Source organism: Rattus rattus, chromosome 12 (assembly GCF_011064425.1).
Source record: "Rattus rattus isolate New Zealand chromosome 12, Rrattus_CSIRO_v1, whole genome shotgun sequence".
NCBI classification, from domain to species: Eukaryota; Metazoa; Chordata; class Mammalia; order Rodentia; family Muridae; genus Rattus; species Rattus rattus.
In genome coordinates this window covers 73985113-74003438 of record NC_046165.1, presented here as the reverse complement: position 1 = coordinate 74003438, position 18326 = coordinate 73985113, and the positions used below count along the sequence as shown (strand labels likewise).

General features: G+C 38.5%; 1 protein-coding gene across 1 annotated transcript in view; it reads right to left on the bottom strand.

The window, feature by feature from the left end:
• The window catches only part of Exoc5 (exocyst complex component 5), a 46567-nt gene extending 28260 nt beyond the window's left edge, over positions 1–18307 (bottom strand). Inside the window, exons 1-4 of the mRNA XM_032918169.1 lie at positions 18016–18307; positions 6492–6586; positions 5342–5489; positions 2948–3142 (exon numbers count right to left, since the gene is read on the bottom strand). Of these exons, the coding sequence (XP_032774060.1) occupies positions 2948–3142; positions 5342–5489; positions 6492–6586; positions 18016–18042 (465 nt within the window). The 5' untranslated portion in view covers positions 18043–18307. The remainder of the gene's footprint in view (positions 1–2947; positions 3143–5341; positions 5490–6491; positions 6587–18015) is intronic.
• Positions 18308–18326: the final 19 nt, after the last annotated feature.

Genomic DNA, 18326 nt, shown 5'->3' with positions numbered 1-18326 from the left:
GAGCGCTTGCCTAGCAAGCACAAGGCCCTGGGTTCGGTCCCCAGCTCCGAAAAAAAGAAAAAAGAAAAAAAAAAAAAAGAATAAGGGAGACACACACATGGAGACGAGAAGAAAATAATAATATGATATGCTTGGCATTTCATCTAATTCTAATTCCTCCTACAATCAAATCTCCCTAGAACTATGTAGGTGATTTCCCTTTTCTTTACATTGGGAAAGAAATCCTGAAACTGGGATAGCCAGAAGTTTACTTGATAATTTTCAATCTAACATCACATATTTACTTAACATATGAACTAAAATTTTATTTACTTAATTTAATGTGTATGACCTTTGCCCGCATGTATGCCTGTGTAGTACATGTATGCTTGGTGCCATCGAGGTCAGAGAAGGGTGTTGGACTCCCTGGAACTGGAAAGACAAACCATGTGCTCTTACTACCCACATATGCATTCCTAATGTATGGATAGCTGTTACAGTTCCAAGCCAAAAAGTGAGGATTCTTAATTATTAAATAGTAACCAAGAGATAAGACAAACCAAGGCAAGTGGGAAAGCAGAATAAGCACGCTAGATAAAAACAACAGACACGGAGGCACAAATGAGAGTGAAGCAAAGAAGAGAAACTAACTTAAATACTGAGTCTCACATTACAGACCGCTTAGGAACCAAGAAAGATGTTAAGATGTCCAGGCTGTTCCTTCCAACTAAGACCTAAAGAGATTATTAGACAACAGCAACAACAGCTATGTGATTAGTTGAGGGTAATTTAAAATTTTTAAAGTTTAAAAGTAAACATTCAAATAAGTATAAATCCAGTTTTTAAAAATCAGTCAATCTAAAAATAGATATTTCCTTCTAAGATTCTCAATTACCATCCTGAGCTTAAAAAGGGACACAGCAATGAAATGGCACCTCATGATGTTCTGCTAAATCCTCAGTCAGCGGCTCACTCAGATGCCTTCTCCACTAAATGACAACTAATTCCCACAACTGGACACTGAGGAAAATGAGGCACCTTGGAGAACAGTCCTGAAGATGTCTCCATCATTTCTCTCCCCTTAAGGCTCAGGGAAGCCTTCAGGAGAGGCAGAAAGATCACAGGGGTCAGAGGGATGGAGGCTACCGAGGAAACACGGCCTTCTAAACACAGCAGGAGTGACCCCCATGTGAACTCACAGAAATGGTGATGGACACTCAAGGCCTACACAGGTCTGCGCCTACGGGACCCCTGTTGAGAGGAGAGTGGACACAAGCCCATATCCTAACCAGAAGATACCCACTTGATAACTGCTGACCAATGAAACCATCCCCTTTCTCTTAACAGATATTCACTGGGTATTCACACCATTCTAAGGCCAGGCCCCACCCAGCAGCAATGGCCAACACAAAATGAACTCAGTAGCATTTTGAAGGTTCTGTCCATAACTTTGTAAGGGCCTTTTGTTTTTTAATCTTACAGGTCCTTTGTATATATGTTATGGTTCCAGATTTCTGTTTTTATGGGATTTCTCTGTGTGTGAATCTGTGTTTTCTGAATCTGTGTTTCTTCAGCTTTTTCTTTGGTTCATTTCCCTCTGTTTGTTTTGTCTTATTGTGGTTTGCTTGTTTTTATACTATTAGATAAAATAAAAATAAATAATCATTAAATTAGTAAATAAAAATAAAAGCAATAATAAAATAATCATAAAATAATTACTTTATTTATGATAATTATTTTAGATGCCTGCTTGTATCATAATGAGCGAGAAAGAAAAGGAGTGGACTTGGGTAGCTCGGGGAATGGGAGGATCTGGAAGAAGTTGGAGGAAGAGAAACCATAATAGAATGTACTGTATTAAACCAGTATTTTCGAAACGAAACAGCAGGCTAACACATTTGTTAGGATACTTGTGTTTTGCTTAGAGCACATGACCCAACAGACACAATGAGAGGTAATCTGAGGAACTGGCCTTACTGCAGCCAACAGTAATAGGCACTTTCATGCTATACTTATTAATATTTAGGGGAAAAAGCATTAAAATTGCAGACCTATCCTGACCCGCAATTTACAGTTTAAGTCCTATATATACCCTTGAATAAACACAAAGGAATACCACAGTATTAACAAATCCGTAGGCATCCCTGTTCTTGATATTTATCAGGACTATTCTACAGGTCTTGAAATTCAACTTTTTAAACACCATCTCTCCTTTAGAGGGATTATCTACAGACATGTAATCATTTTTTACATCTAAAAGTAATAAAACCTTTGGCTTTAGAGAGTCCTACTCATAAAAATATGTTGCTTAATTCAAAGCAAAGATCCTAAATACTTAGCTTTTAACATCTTAGAATCTGGTGTTGTACATAGTAAATTTGGAATAAATCTGTAAGACTGTATTCAACAGTGAGTAGGAAACAGCAGTACAAGGAGGAGACAGGATTCACAAGGATCTTCCTTTCTCATACGTTTTGATTTTTTCCTCCTAAAGAGAGGAAAGCCAGCCAAGTTGCTCGCTCTCAAGACTGCAGAACAACCAAGGCCACACACCTTCAGATGACGGTCGAGTGACTATGGTACGACAGGAATAACATAACCAGCTCAGAGGTTTCAATGAGCAAGATCTAAGCTGCTCTCATTTCTTTATAAGGGATCTTTATTCAAGTAAATAAAAACTAGGACTTGCGGATTCCTTTACAGTAAGACATTTCAGCTCATCACCACGTTAGGTCAGACTGACCACTTGATACATGACTATTACAGACTATATACATTTCATTAACAGTTAAAGGATAAAGAAACACTTAAAAATACAGTTACCTCAGCATTTATAAACTAATTGGAACTTCTTAAAAACGCAAGGCAACTGTGCACAGGTGTGTGCATCTCCTACATAGAAACAGATCTTTTTAAAAATACAAGGCAAAATAATTAAAATTTGACTATTTCTTTTGACAATGCTTACCTTTTCAGGATTTGTAAAAACATCAGATTTCAATTCTCCATCTAGAAACTCATTAAAGTATTTCATCAATTTCTGCGCCTCCACTGCACGCTGTCTAGGTGTGTTTACCCCTTCCAACTGGTCTCCAAGGTGACACACTTTGGTAGCTACATAGCTAATGTGTTCATCTAGTTCTTGGAAATGTTGGAAAGCAACCTAGGAATTTGTGCACAGAGAAAATACAACCGGAGAATTAAGACTGTAATATAATACCAATTTAAAGTAAACTACCATCAGGGGATTAGTGGGAGAGTCCACACCAACCTCACCATTACTAACAATAACAAAACTTATACATATAAGAGAACCACAAAACAATTCATACCCACTAGCATGACACAATCTAAAACTCTTAACCAAGTTTCTAACTTTTATACCAAAGGCGCCCAAAAGCCCTAAATGGTTGTGAAAGCAATTGAGCATCAAAGGACGAGTTCTGGAGGAGGGCAAGTATGCCTGTGGGGGGCGTGCATGTGCCTATGCAATGCAGTGCAGAGGTCAGAGGTCAACATCAGGAGCCTTTCTCTATCTACTGCGCTCCACCTTACTACGTTGTGAGACAGGGACTCTCTGAACTTGGGAGAGCTTGCTGCCATTTCAACAAGCAAGCTCAAAAGGATCCTGTCTGTTTTCTCCACCTCGTCACCTCACCCTCACTGCTGGGATTACAGACACATGCAGACATGGGACCCAGCTTTTTAGAAACTCAGATTCTCATGCTTGAACAGCAAGCACTTTACCCAAGAGCCACTCCCCAGCTCACTGGACTTCTGAAGAATACTCTTGCTACCAAACTGGAAAGCTTTTTTAAAAAAATATATCAGAAGCTTAAAGGGTATTGATTTAAAAATTAACATTAAAAAGCAATGCTAAGCTGGGTGAGTTGGTACATGCCTGTGTTTCAGCACAGGGGGCACTGAGACAGGGAAATAATTGCAAGTGAGTGGCTCATGCGAGCTACATATCAAGCCTCTGTCTTAATACTTCCTTCCAAAATGCCAGCGACACTAGTATTTGTGATAAAATTGTTCCAGGTTTTAAAAACAAGATTGACATAGCAATTATCTTACTAAAGCAAAATTATATCACTAAGGCTAAATATATCACTTAGCAATTATATATTACTATTAATATACTTACTTATTTAATTATCACAACCCATTTTATACAAAAAAACACAAAGCTTGGAGATGTTAAATTTCTTGAAATTATACAATTAGCTTAATGGTAAGGTTACAATTCTAACTTGCGCAGACTGGACCCAGTTTGTCACTTCAACTATTAATGTTATTTTTTATTGCTCAAAGCAAAGCTTTATTAGAAGTATATGGAAACTGTCACCATGGTTATTAAAAAACACACTTATCATACATAAATTATTGACTTCTTTAACCAAATATATAAGATAGCATTTTAGCAGAAATGAGCTCTCTAATTCCAAAGAATTTGAAGAACGGCCCCTAAAAATGAGCAAAGTACAAAACAATGTTCTTCAAACTACACTTAACAAGATAAACTCCAAATTAAACCAAGCCAGTGAAAGAGATTCAGACACTCAGGTGACTTCAGAGGAGCGAGGAGTCTGGCAAGCAGAGACCGGAGGGCAGACTGGTTTGGTGCTACTGGAAAGTGGACTGAGGAGAGCTGTACACCTGTTTTTCTCACAGTTAGAGTGGAACCCTCACTGAGGCATATCCTAAATGACTTTTGTGAAACTACTCAAATCAAATTTCTCCAGGACAGTGGTTTTCAACTTGCAGTTCACAACCTCTTGGGGGGATCATGTATCAGATATCCTAAATATCAAATATTTACACTATGAGTCTTAACAATAGCAACATTACAGCAATGAAGTAGCAACGAAACAATTTAATGGTTAGAGGTGAGCATACCATGAGAAACAGTCTTAAAAGGTCCCAGCATTAAGAAGGTTAAGAACTACTACTCTCGGAAGAAACTTGTTCCAGGTTGGTCTTATTTATGATTAAATTGAATTAAAATGACTCCTTAAATATCCATACTAGTAAGGTAGTTCTCAAAATGCAGGGCTATGGACTAGTCAGTCTTGTGAAAGCTTACTCAATTAAGAGTTGGGAAGCAAGGGTCACTCCTAAGCATCTACCACTCTAACCTGAAAAGGGCAGCACTGGGTTTGAACCCATCTAGTAGCACACCAACGACAATGCTAGGCAGTCACAAACAAACATTAATATCTTATTCCACAGGAACAAAGTTAGAAGTTAATACAATTTGACTTGGCTCTTCAAAGACCTAAGGTAAAAGGGTTGAAGAAACTGTGTGTAAGAGAATGAAGATGTTACAGTTCATAGCCGCTCATTTCTGAGCTAAGTGTACCTGGTTGCTTTTCTGCAGCTCTTGTACCTTCTTAGCAAACTCCTTTGCCTCCTTCTGACACTGCTGTTCTAACTTCTCTACTTTCCTTTGAATCCTTTCATCCATTATCTGTAGTTCTTGAATATGATTCACAAATTCTTCTAATAACCTAACAGAGGAAAATAATAGTACCATCAATTTGCCTATTATTAGCCATAAGGAACAGACCAGTTTTATGAAGGTTTTAGTAAGGGTCCTCTGAGACAGGGACAAGCATATTCATTTTCTTTACAGCATCTTGTTGCAATTTATTTAATGTCATAGCTTTCTTTCCACTTAGAACAAGTCACGTGACTTTAACAATACATAGCATTTGGAAAAACAGCCAGTTGTTATTGATTTTGCAATGGATTATCTCTAAGGTAAATAAAAACCTGAACAAATCCCCATTAAACATCCAAACAAGCTCTACTTTATTTAAAATTCAAGAAGACAAACGTACAACAAAAACTGTATACATTATAGACTTTATTGACTATTTCCCTGATTTACAGCTATTAAATTTAAAAGAACATAGTCAACTTTTTCTTATTACTAATTTGCTTATTCAGGACCAGGGTTTTGCTATGTATTCTAGGCTAACCTCCAACTCACAACCCAGCCTCAGCCTCTAGAGTACTTAGATCGCAGGTGGTCAATACCATACCCACAAGTATAACCAGCCTTTTCTAATTTAATGCTAAGTGGAAAAATTAAATTCTTAATAAAGGATAAAATCCTTTTACCCAATCAGCTAAGGAAAAACACTATTTCAGACTTCTAATGCTGTTAAGAAACTTTATTTAAAAGATTTATTTATTTATTATATATGAGTACACTGTCACTGTCTTCAGACACACCAGAAGAGGGCATCAGATTCATTACAGATGGTTGTGAGCCACCACGTGGTTGCTGGGATTTGAACTCAGGACCTCTGGAAGAGCAGTCAGTGCTCTTAACCACTGAGCCATTTCTCCAGCTCAAGAAATTTTTGAGGTGGGAAACAAACTATTAATTAAAATTATTTTATATGAATACTCAAAAGAATTCCAATACAGTCATCTCTACTCTAAACACAATTCGTAGTATTATATGGAGACTGTTTTGTTTTGTTTTGTTTTGGTAAGTTTACCTTTTAGGATCAAAAGCTTCAGGTCCACCCCTAGAACCACCTCCCGGGGTTCTCCACACGAGACGTTCAATGTATTCATCGGCCACAAAAGGCTCCTGGTTTACAGAATAAACATATTTTAAAAGGGCTTTTGTTGTCGTTGTTTAAAAATCTTCAATAAAGCCAACTGTTTAAAGAAAAGTAGGATGCTAAAATATTAGAACAGCATTACTGACTAGTAGGATGAGCCAAATAGAAAATGAGGAAAGGACATAAAAAGGTAATTTGTTAAAAAACAAAACCAACCAACCAACCAACCAACATCCCAAGCCAAAACCAAAGCACATGTACAGTTTTATTAACAAAGACAAGTTCTCTTTCTTCGGGATGGGGAGAAGAGGTGAGGATGAGGGGAATAGCATATCGCTATGCAGCCTTGACTGGTCTGAAACTTGTTATGACAACCAGGTTGACCTTAAACTCACAGAGATCCTCCTGCCTTTGCCTTGCCAGTGCTGGTGGAATTAAAGATATGACATGCAGCAAGTTATTATTTTTTAATCTAAGAAGCAGAGAAATATATTTTAATTACAGAGCTCAATGTAGCAAAAAGAAAGTAAACTGAAATTTGCACTTTCATTACGGTGGAAAATGTTAACAGATTAACCATTTAAGAAGACAGCTGGCAGCTCTTTTGGTAAAATCAACAGTGTTACAAACACTCAGAGCTTTAACCCCATAATTTTATTCTCTGATCACTTGAAGATTGAGGCAACATAACAAATTCAAGGCCAGTCTTGGTTGCATAGCAAGCCCTGTCTCAAAATTTTAAACAGAAATTAAAAATAAAATAAATTTGCAAGGAAATGCATATATAAATAATTCTGGAGTAACTATGCATTATGTGTAATACTCAAAACTATTTACTTAAATATTTAATGAAATTGTACTTAACATAGTAGGTAAACTTAGATGAGAAGCTATGTTCTATTAAAAAAAATCACATAAAGCAACATTCAATGAAAAGAGAAAACCTGTATACACTGTAACAAGCATATTACATTTTCTCAGAAGAAGCATCATTCTATTACAACTGTATAGGTTACTGAAGTAGACGGTCCAATCAAAACTAGTGACTATGCATGTTAGGCAATGTGCTCGCCTGCAATCCCAGCACCTTCAAACTTCTGAAGGACAAAGACTTGTGAAGGCAGTGAAAGATGAGGCCACGGAGTCCCCTAAGATTATTAGCAGGTTTCTTATCACACTAGAAGCCAATGCCAATCAGTTCAAAGTACTAAATAAAAATAAATAAATAAATAAGGGGTTGGGGATTTAGCTCAGTGGTAGAGCGCTTGCCTAGCAAGTGCAAGGCCCTGGGTTCAGTCCCCAGCTCCGAAAAAAAAGAAAAAGAAAAAAAAATTAAAATTAAAAAAAGGCAAAGAATCCTATAGCCAGCAACATCAGCATTCAAAAGCAAGGGAGAAATTAAAATGTTTCTAGATCTAAGAAGGGCTGGAGAGATGGCTCAGTGGTTAGGAACACTGGTTGTTCTTCCAGAGGTCCTGAGTTCAATTCTGGACAACCACATGGTGGCTCACAGCCATCTGTAATGGGATCTGGTGCCTTCTGTATGTCTGAAGACGGCTACAGTGTACAATGTTCCTAAGTTTAAAACATAGGCAGGCAGGTGGACAGACAGACAGAGACAGACACACAGATAAGAATATGTTACCACTAGACCTGCCTAGAATGTAAGGTGAAATAAATGGGCACTAATAACCTAAAAGCGCATGAAATAAAAGTTCTAATAAAGGTAAATTAACAGGTAGGTAATCTAAACAATAATAACCCTGGATACAACTTGATATTTTGTATAAAATTTAAGAGATTAATATATTTCAAAGGTTATATATGTAAAGGTAATTTTGTAATATCAACAATAAACGAGATGAGTGTAGAACACTGTTAGTAATTTATTGAGTTTAAGCTAATATAAATTCAAACTAGAGTGTGATAAGAACTCAAACATAAGCCTCATAGTAAAAACAACATTCTATAGAATACACACAAAAATAAATGAACAGAGAATTTAAATGTTTCACAACAAATTATTAACTGAACTTGAACTAAGACAGGCCAGAAATGAAAGGCAAAGCTATCTGGTTATACAGAAAGCAAACAGCAGATTACAGAAATCCTTTTTCATTAGCAGCAACTTTAAGTGTAAGTGTAATTTTCCAGAGATTGGCAGAGGACCAAAATATGACCTAACTATACACTGTTTGCAAAAGACCCAAAGTGAAGGGACGAGAACTGATATTCCACATAAACACAATACTAACCAAAAAAGAGGACTTGGAATTTAAAACAGGTTACAAGAGACAATTATAAAGGTTCTGATTACCAAGGAAATACAAAAATTATAAGCATTTAGTACCTAATGAGAAAACACATATTAGTATTTGAGCAACACTGACAGTGTAGTGATACAATTTTATGAAAATATCTCAACTGAAAAAGGCTTAACATTTGGCAGCACTCAAACCAGAGTTAATAAAGAGCCTTGAGATCATTTAAGAATCAATTTGCCTTGGATTACCCATGCAATCAGATTTTACAATCTAAGCTAAACATAGTTTTAATCTTAAATTATGAAGTCTTCTACCCTGACCCAAAGTAATATATTTGTGCATGTGTGTTGTGGTAATCATCTGCTGAAAGCAGCCAAGAGGTTGGAAGCATCCAATGTCCACTGTAAATGTGAGAAGTAATCTGGAGATAGCTTGATATTGTCTGTTTGCAGTAGTGTTTACTAGTCACCAGTCAGCTGGGGCAGTAAAGTAACTTTTGTAAAACTGTTCAAGATTTCTGTGAAAGTAGCTCTAGTTTGTTCATATGCCGTGTTTTTTGTGCTTTGCAATAAATACAGAACAAAGCCCCTTCTTAGGGACAGGCACAGATCTGGGGACAAAACAGACACAAGGCACAACTTACAAGTAACAGAGACAGAAAGATTATAGATAGGTAGGCCAGTAACCAGACTACAGACACAAACAGAAAAGCAGAGAATTGAAATTTGGGCTCACTCTTGATCAAATTAACCCAAGAAGAAGGTGCTGTTTTTATTCCTTAATAAAATATCAACACAACTTCTGAGGTTATCTTTAATGTGTTGTAATCTCTCAATAATGGTCAGATAAGAGATAAGATAACGTGAACAAGGACTCAGATTTATTATAACAGACCTACAGTGAAGGTGTAACAAAAGCACCAGTTCAGAGGTGGTACTCTCTCTGTCTCCTAAGTTGCAGGATATATTCCAAATTAAAACTTGCAATGCTGATCTCTCAAGAGGAAAAACTATTAGGATTAGGAATAAAAAGTAAAGTGCAAACTGCCTACTCTATCTGCTAATTTGTTCATGTCTGCAGTGAAAGAGATCGTGGTACCAAAGGAGGAATGCTTTTGTCTAGGCCAAAAGGAAGTAGGAACTGTAATAAACAAGCCGGAAAGATGGCTCAGCAGTTAAGAGTGCTCACTGCTCTTCCAGAGGACTTGAGCTCAGTCAGTTACAGCTCTGTGACAGGGACCTCACAACTAACTGCCTTTAACTCCAGTTCCAAGCGATCTGATGCCCAATTCTGGTCTCCACCTTTGGCAGGGGCAATCACCTGTGGCCCTCAAAAGGAAGCAAAGGTTCTACTACACTGAGGCAGAGACTAGTATCTTATGTGTCACACAAACAACTCTGCTGGGAAGATCAATTCCCTCAATCAATAATGCCTCAGCAATAGCCTAAGAAGACTATGTCGACTAGTCTACACAATAAAACTAGTAGCATTATCTAAAGGTAAGATGGGATTAGAATGATCACAGAGAAAAGATATAGGCTCAGATACAATTTGAAACCATCTACCTACCACAAGGAGACCCGAAATTTACTCTATTAATATTCTTGTATTTTTCCTCCATGAGACTGAATTAGAATGCTGGAGGATCTGTTAATCAAATGAACAGGTATAGAATCTGGTAACACAAGAGTAGCCTATTGTGGACAGTGATGTGCCCCCAGCTCTCCCTGAGAAAGGAACTTACTTGCTTGAGCTGGAAGGAGTGCTTTTACCTGGTGGTGTTCTCAGAGATCCCCTCAGCGACTGAGAGGTATTTTACCGAATATCATGCCCTTCTTAATATAACATATTTCTAATGACTGGGACAGGTGTATAAAGGCATGGTCTGTCTGGTCTAAACCAATGTGACAGGTCATTTTAATTTTGTAATTTCTCACACCAGCGTTACCAGCACTGCACACTGACACAGATGTTCACTTCTCTCTATGGTCCACCTTACGTCCTCACCCCACCTCTTCACCTCAAGGGTACCTACAAATAAATGTGTTGCATGGTAAACTGCCGCAGTGTTTGCTTTTAAGAGGACGCAGTTGACAACACTGTCGAGAGATGAAAGTGGCAGAAAGCGGGGTGCTAAGAAATGGCTTCCTATAACTTTAAGGGAGGCATTTATACATTGCTGAAAGGATGGAAGTGAAGAGAAAGGAGGGAAAGGGAAACAGAATTTCATAAAGGTTTATGGCCTGAACCACTATGCAGTAGTACTTTTTACTGAGTTGGAAGAGGCCAGGGAAGCAGATGGGTAAGGGAGTAAGGAACAAGGGTTTTTTCTGCATGTATCACACTACAGATGCCCATTAGGTATCAGGGTGAAAATAGAGAGCATGTAGTTAAAAAATCAGGTTGGCATGTAGAGAAAGCCATGTCCTCCCAAAAGGCTTCTCACAAAACAAACAAGCAAGCAAACCATCTTTTAGAATTTCATGCGCACAATAAAGATTTATATTATACCCTTGGCTTGGCTATAGTAAATTTTTGTTTTTGATTCAGCAAAGCTGCACCAAAAGTCAAAGTACTATGTGCTATCGCGTTATATCTAATTCTCCATAATTGGTCACCGCAAAATGGTTTCATGTTCTCTAAATACTAGTAACTGAAAGACAGAGCATGGCATTTGTACTCATCCCTATTGAAAAATCTCTTGAAAATTATCCCTTTTAAACCAAGAAGACAAATCCACTGACACAAAGCCAGCCATCTTTAATTTTCCTATACCACTACCCCCAAAATAGATCAATATATTGTGTGTGAACAACCCACAAACTCAGAGAAACTAGAATAATCCCCCCACAATTTAGGTGAAAGAATAGAAAGTTTCAGTCAAGTATTTCTGTATTCCTTCAAGCCAACAAAACTGTAAATTCAACTACTACCTGTTGTCTATTTCCCTTACATTTACAATGCTAATTTCTGCCAAGAAATCATTAAAACACGGCTTCCTTTTACTCGGGAACTTCCCTAAGAAATCCCAATTGAGTTCACATTCTCTGTGAACTCCCATCAGCCTTTCAGCCTACACCAATTCAAGCCCCTCCAGCTCTATCCGGCATTGGGTCAGTAGTTTATCTACAGGACTTCTTCCTATCAACACAACTTCTAGCTCTGACAGCTTCCCCAAGTGTTGGGAATCCCCTAGGAAGCAGTGTTGTGGGATGAGGTAAAATAGAGTATGTTTACATCATGGAAACTCTACCTTCATGAATAGGTTTGTTCAGTTATAAGGAGCTCGGGAAGGACTGGGAGTCCATTAACCAAGTATCACATGCTTTGCTCCAGCCTCTTCTGTCTTCCCCTCTTTTTTGCCTTCTACTGCAGATAAAGTAAAAGGCCTTCTCTAGATGCCAACTACTTGGTATTACAATTCCAAGCACTGAGAAAAATGAATTTCTTTTAAAATTAGGCAGTCTGTTGTTAAAGCAGTTGCAACGATAACAAACCAGAAAAACTAATAAAAACTAAGCAAACAAAAGGGAGAAAGAAAATATATAATGACTCAAAGCCTGGCAGACCCCTGAAGGGCTCCATTTCTTCTCCACGGGATCACCACCACTTCTTCACTTTATACCCTACAAACCTTAAAAGTTCAAATGCCAATGCAAAGCGATTTACTGTCATTTACTCCTTTTTGTTTTGTGTCCCTTTAATGAGACTGAATGCAGGGATCCAAACACATTAGGTAAGTGTTCTCCACAGAATTAAACTACCAGTTCCCTCCTACTCTGAAACCATCCTCATTAAGTCACCCAGGCTGGCCCTGGACTCACTCTGTAGTGAACTTGGAATCCTCCCACCCCACCCCACCCTGTGTCCTAAGTAGCTGGGATCGCAGTCCTGCGACACCAGGCCCAGTCTTATTGTTTTATAACATCCTTCTACCTATTTTTTTTTACTCTTTTCTCCATATTGTAACTGAAAGCAAAGGCAAGCTCTGTCACATACTGTTCTTGCTTTCCAGCTCTGGTCCAATGAACAATGCTGAACAAATCAAAATACTGACTAGCTGGGGTATACAAATTCCCTTGAAAGGCTCCTGACAAACAACCCTGACGTCTATATATATGGTATAATGTACAATATATATATATATTACAATATATGTACAATATAATATAATAATACAAATATTATAAAATATAATATAATAATACAAATAATATAAAAATGTACAATATAATATATATAAGATATACTAGAAATAAGAGCCTAATCAACAATAACACTGTTAGTGAATGATTTTGCCCTCCTCTTTATTCCCATTTGATTTTTAATGATATTCTTTATATATGTTCAATAAATTAATAAACTTTAATTATTGACTATTTGAAAAGCATTATAAAATCCTTCTTCTAAGACTACAAAAATGGATCTCAAACTAATATGGAAAGGCAGAGAAATAAAGCACATTATTATATAAAATCAAGACAAACTTCAAAATGTTTTTTGGAAACTACCTATACAAGATTCAATCTTGAAAGAGGTGTCAATGTTTTAAATGACTGGTAGATAGAAATGTATCTTTTTTTAGGTTATATTAAGTAAAATCTTTTTCCCATGAGAGAATATGCTTTATTTCTGAAAAATATCTGATATTTCAGGTTCCAAAGAAAAAGTAAAGAATATAATGGTATCTTTTACACGGCTGAAGAGAATCACAGAATTCGTTTAAAATTTTAAAGCAAGAATGGTCTTTAAATATCATCCTAACTCAGCTTTTTCATCTCATCTTGTTTTATTTCAATTCCAAAAAGTGAGAACATCAGAGAAGTTAGCTGCAAGTTTGTTTTACTACTGAGTTTTAAAACATCTTGGAGTTTTGGCTTTCTGAGTCCTGCGTATGCTTTGAGAAGTCTTTTTCTCTGTGTCTGTTGTCATGCCTGTGCTTCCTCTCACCCAATAAATGCCTGTCTTCAACTTTCAAATTCATGAAAAAGTACAGACCCACGAGGAAGAGTACTGTAGGGTGACAGATATTCTGGCAGACACCATGACTCTAACCTCCCAGTCACTTTCTGCAATTCTCTCTCTCTCTCACTGTGGTGAGCTACCACTCTCTAGGGTGACTTCTGAGTCTCCTCTGAAAAGCTGAGAGACCCTCAACCTTATTTATTTATTTATTTATTTATTTTTAACAGTTCACCTTGTAGAACAAGCTGACTTCAAACTCACACTCTTCCTGTTCTGCAACCCCAATTCCAGAATCACAAGCATTTGCTACCCTGCCAGGTCCCTCCTTCCTATTAATCCACTTAAATTCAAAGTGGCTACCATTCTTTTAACTGTATTCTTCTAAATAGTTCGTCAATTTAAGGTAAATCGTCATTCTCCCTACCCCTAGGTAGAAACAAAGTAATCTTCAAAATAACCTTCTGAAGGGAAAACGAGTATTCTCTCATCCATTCTACAGAGAAAAATGCAGTGACAGAAAATAGGTGATTTCTCAGACCATGCAGCTACTGAGACATTGAGTTGAGAGATACTGTCCATTCCCAAGCCTAGGTTATTATCCATATAAAGCAATAATTTCAAAACTGCTAATACTAGTTGCATAGTTTTGTTTATTTTTGGGTTTTTGGAAAAGGGTCTCACTCTAGCCAAGTGTATCCTGAACCTCTAATTCTCCTGCCCACCTCCCAAAGCTGGGATTGACTACAACTGTGTGTTCTAACACCTGGCTTTAATCTATACATTTTCCCCTCCTTCTTCCAACACTGGGGATTTAACTCAGTGCTTTCTATGAGCTAGTCAAGCACTCAGCTATAACCTCAGTCATTTTTGCTTTTCATTTTGAGACAAGAGTCTAAGTTGTCCCATATGGCCTTGAACTTGCAGCAATCCTGCAGTGATCTCTAGAGTAACTGGGATTACAGATGGCCCACTAGATCCAGCCTAACATATACTTGAAAAAAAAAAAAAAAAAAACATACTCCTTCTTTCCTTAACATATACTTAAAATTATATCATTTCTTCTCCTTCTTTGCTGTGGTTAATATATCATTAACCACCTCCTTTCCCAACTTCACACACACATTAACTTCTCAGTAACCAAATTCTTTTCAATCCTTTCCAAAATACCTTCCCAAATCCTCATTTTTCTGTCTCCATTAAATTAGTTTAAGAATTTTACCTTTTAGGTTAAAGAACCAACAACAGACAATGTGGACGGATTATGAAGTGACGAGAACAGGTATTAGTAACAATGACAGACTGTCGATAATCTTCATTGAAAGTCGTATGACTTCACACTAACATTAGTCATATGACTCACGTAAGCCTACTAGGAAAGTCATCAGTTCCTTTACACATGTTCTACAAAAGCTTTCTTAAAACCTCCTCAAATTCTCCTCTCATCTCAAAGACTTGCCCTGAGCCACTACTTCACACACACACACACACACACACACACACACATTCCCTTCCCCTTACAAGCTGGAGTTAATCTCCTGCTTGAAGTTTCTACTCTCGTCTATTAACACTTAACTTATGATACTATTAGTACGTGGAAATTAATTACTCCAGGACAGAAGGAGTCTGACTTTCTTCTGCACCATGCTTACCAGTTAACTCAGCTGTCTACCCCATCTATAATTTTTTTAGTTCAGGATCTTTTAACCGATGAAAACTTTTCTGTGGCAAGTGATATTCAGTGCTGTTAATTTTAGCACTTTATCTTAAAGATGTTAGGTACTCAAAAGTATTTATTGAATAGGTAACTGGCCCTAGTTTTTAACAAAGAACTCTCCTACAGCATGTAACGTGCCAAAAGAAATGTGAATAATCAGTAAGAATGACAGGAGAGGCAGTCACCAAAGGAGAAGGAAGTATCTTCAGTAGAACATAGAAAAAAGCAATGTAGGCAGCAACACAAGAATTTACCACCCAAGTCATGTTTTAATATGCGGAATATGTCATTAATCCAAACCACGGAGGAATCTCAGTTCAGATAGGCCATCCTGAGTTTATTACTTAAAACACCACAGATGGATTCCTTCAGAAAGACCTGTCAGCAAGGAATGAAACTAAGATGATATTCTGGGCAACTTGCAGGGTATACATTAATGCAGTAACTGAGTTACCTATTAACAAATCATTCTGTCAACTGAGGGAAGATTTACGGTTTGATTTTACTGTCAGAAGTTGTCTGTTACAAAAAGGATGAGTCACCAAACCAGTAATAAGATTTTACAAAAGGCAGAGTTAGCAATGAAATTTCATAGATTCAAAGCTTGACTTTGTTTCCACCTAATTCCTCTAATTCGGAAAATGAAAGTACAATTCTATTTAGAAGTACATGAAAACCAGGATACAGAAAAACAAAATACCCTTGACTACATCCTGCCCTGTCTTCCCCAGTTCTCCAGCTGTGACTTAGAATGGGAAGTAGGAGAGAAAGACACCGCCTGACAATCTGCGGCCCTATTTGTGGCAGTAGCTGCAGGAAACGGCAGCAGACACTGGGGGCCTTTTTCCTTCTCCCCTCTCTATAGTAAAAAAAAGTCAACTTTTCACTTGGAGAATGAAGGTTTATTCACAAGAAGAGCCTATTGCAGGGTTAGACTCAAAGCCATCCAGGAAAAGACCAAGAAACTTAATTATACATAACTGGTACCATTTCGTTGTAATGATTACTATGCTTTTAATTTTAATGAAATAACAACTACAAATGACGGGTGGGATCACCCCGGTTGAGACCTGAGTGTTCTATGAATCTTCTTATTACTGTGCCATCATTGGCTTTCTCTCCTACAGAACTGCTGCCACTGAGCTAAACGACTCCACTAAATGGCAAGACCTAGAGAACAAAAAACAAATTTCCTCATCACCTTCCCCTTTCTTCATCCCTGGGAAAGAAAACACATTTTCAAATAAGTTACTGAACACATCTTTGGTCATACATTTAAAGAAGAAAATATAATATGACCCAAGAGAAAGCCGTGAATGTTAAAAGAGAACTCATCAAAACAGAAAGATAGTATGTTTTTCTGTTAATAAGTAGCTTGTCATGAAATGTATTATTTAAAGATCACAAAGCCTGTAAGATGTACAAACTGAAACAAGGAATCACGGAAGTATCTAGTATCTTGACCAAGGATACACAGTGAATTTTCAGAGTACTAGGACTGTTTCCTTGGCCTAGTATACATGAAGGGATCGCAGAATTTTATGATCAGTGAAGCTAATGTTCTATATCTCCAGACGTTTACATCTAAGGATTAGCAATAAATTTTTTAGGTGTAATTATAAGCCTTTACTCAAATCACTTTCATTACAACTTACAATTTAACAATTGTACAATTTCTCTGAACAAATGCAAGTGAAGGTTCAGTAACAAAAAAAAGTAACTGAAAAGTTAGATTTATTATGGAAACTACAGCATTTAAAATTCAAGTCCCAAAACATGCTAACGCTCAAACCAAATGGATGTACAATTTTCACCTACGGCGAAATCCTTAACTGGGAACTGCAGTGTTCTCTACAACTAACACTTCTGTAGCTATGAAGTAATCACGCCCCCAAAGGGGGAGATGGTGTATCCTTCATTTTTCTTCATATCTCTACTTCTATTTTTTTTCCACATAAGGAGATACTGTTTCATTGTCTTATAATCCCATTCCATTATCTCAACCCTCACAGCTTCTTAAACTGACACGCCACAAAATCCAACTGTCATGTTTAAACATCGAAATACTCAAGAAATGCACCTGAACGCCCCCCACAGCCTCTCACACCCCAAGGATCCTCTAACAAGCAGTTGGATGGTTCCACAGCAATTAAATGCAGTCAGTAAGATGTGTCGCTTCCCTTCGGTGGTAAGGCTAAGTAGGCCTTTATTGTCCTGAATCCTCCCAGTCTTTTCGACTGTAAGGGAAGCGGGCAGGCACCCCAGTGCGGCTCCTAAGCTTGTCGAAGCCCCCCGGATTCTCAATTCAGCGGTCCCCCGCAGCACCGTCGTGAGGATCTGTACTGCAAGACCCGGCGCGCCGGACCCGGGCTCCCGAGTCAGCCCTGCCCACTGCCCGTCCCGTCGCCAGATGGTCTGGCCGCCCTGCCACCCGAGCGGGCCCAGCGTCCCGCCGACACCCGCACCGCTCCCGCCCTTCCCCCGCCGCCGCTCGCGGAGCCCCGGGACCCACCTCGAAGAGCTCGGCCGTCGTGGCCATGCCGGCCGGCTGAGAGGCTCGCCCCGCGCTCGAGGCCGTCTCCGCTTCACATGCTGCGCCTCAGAGGCGCGGCTCACCAGTCCCAGCTCGGCCTACCGCCTCCGGCCCCGGCTGCGCACCGCTGCGGGTTGCCCGGGTCCTCACACAGCGAAGGCAGCGCAAGAGAGCGGCCATGAAGCGGAGCCGCAGACGCCTGTCAGCTGCCTCCCAGCGCCGCCCGCGCCGCTCCCATTGTCACCGCCTCGCACGCCGGAAGTGGAGCTGCGCGCGCCCGGCGGACTTCG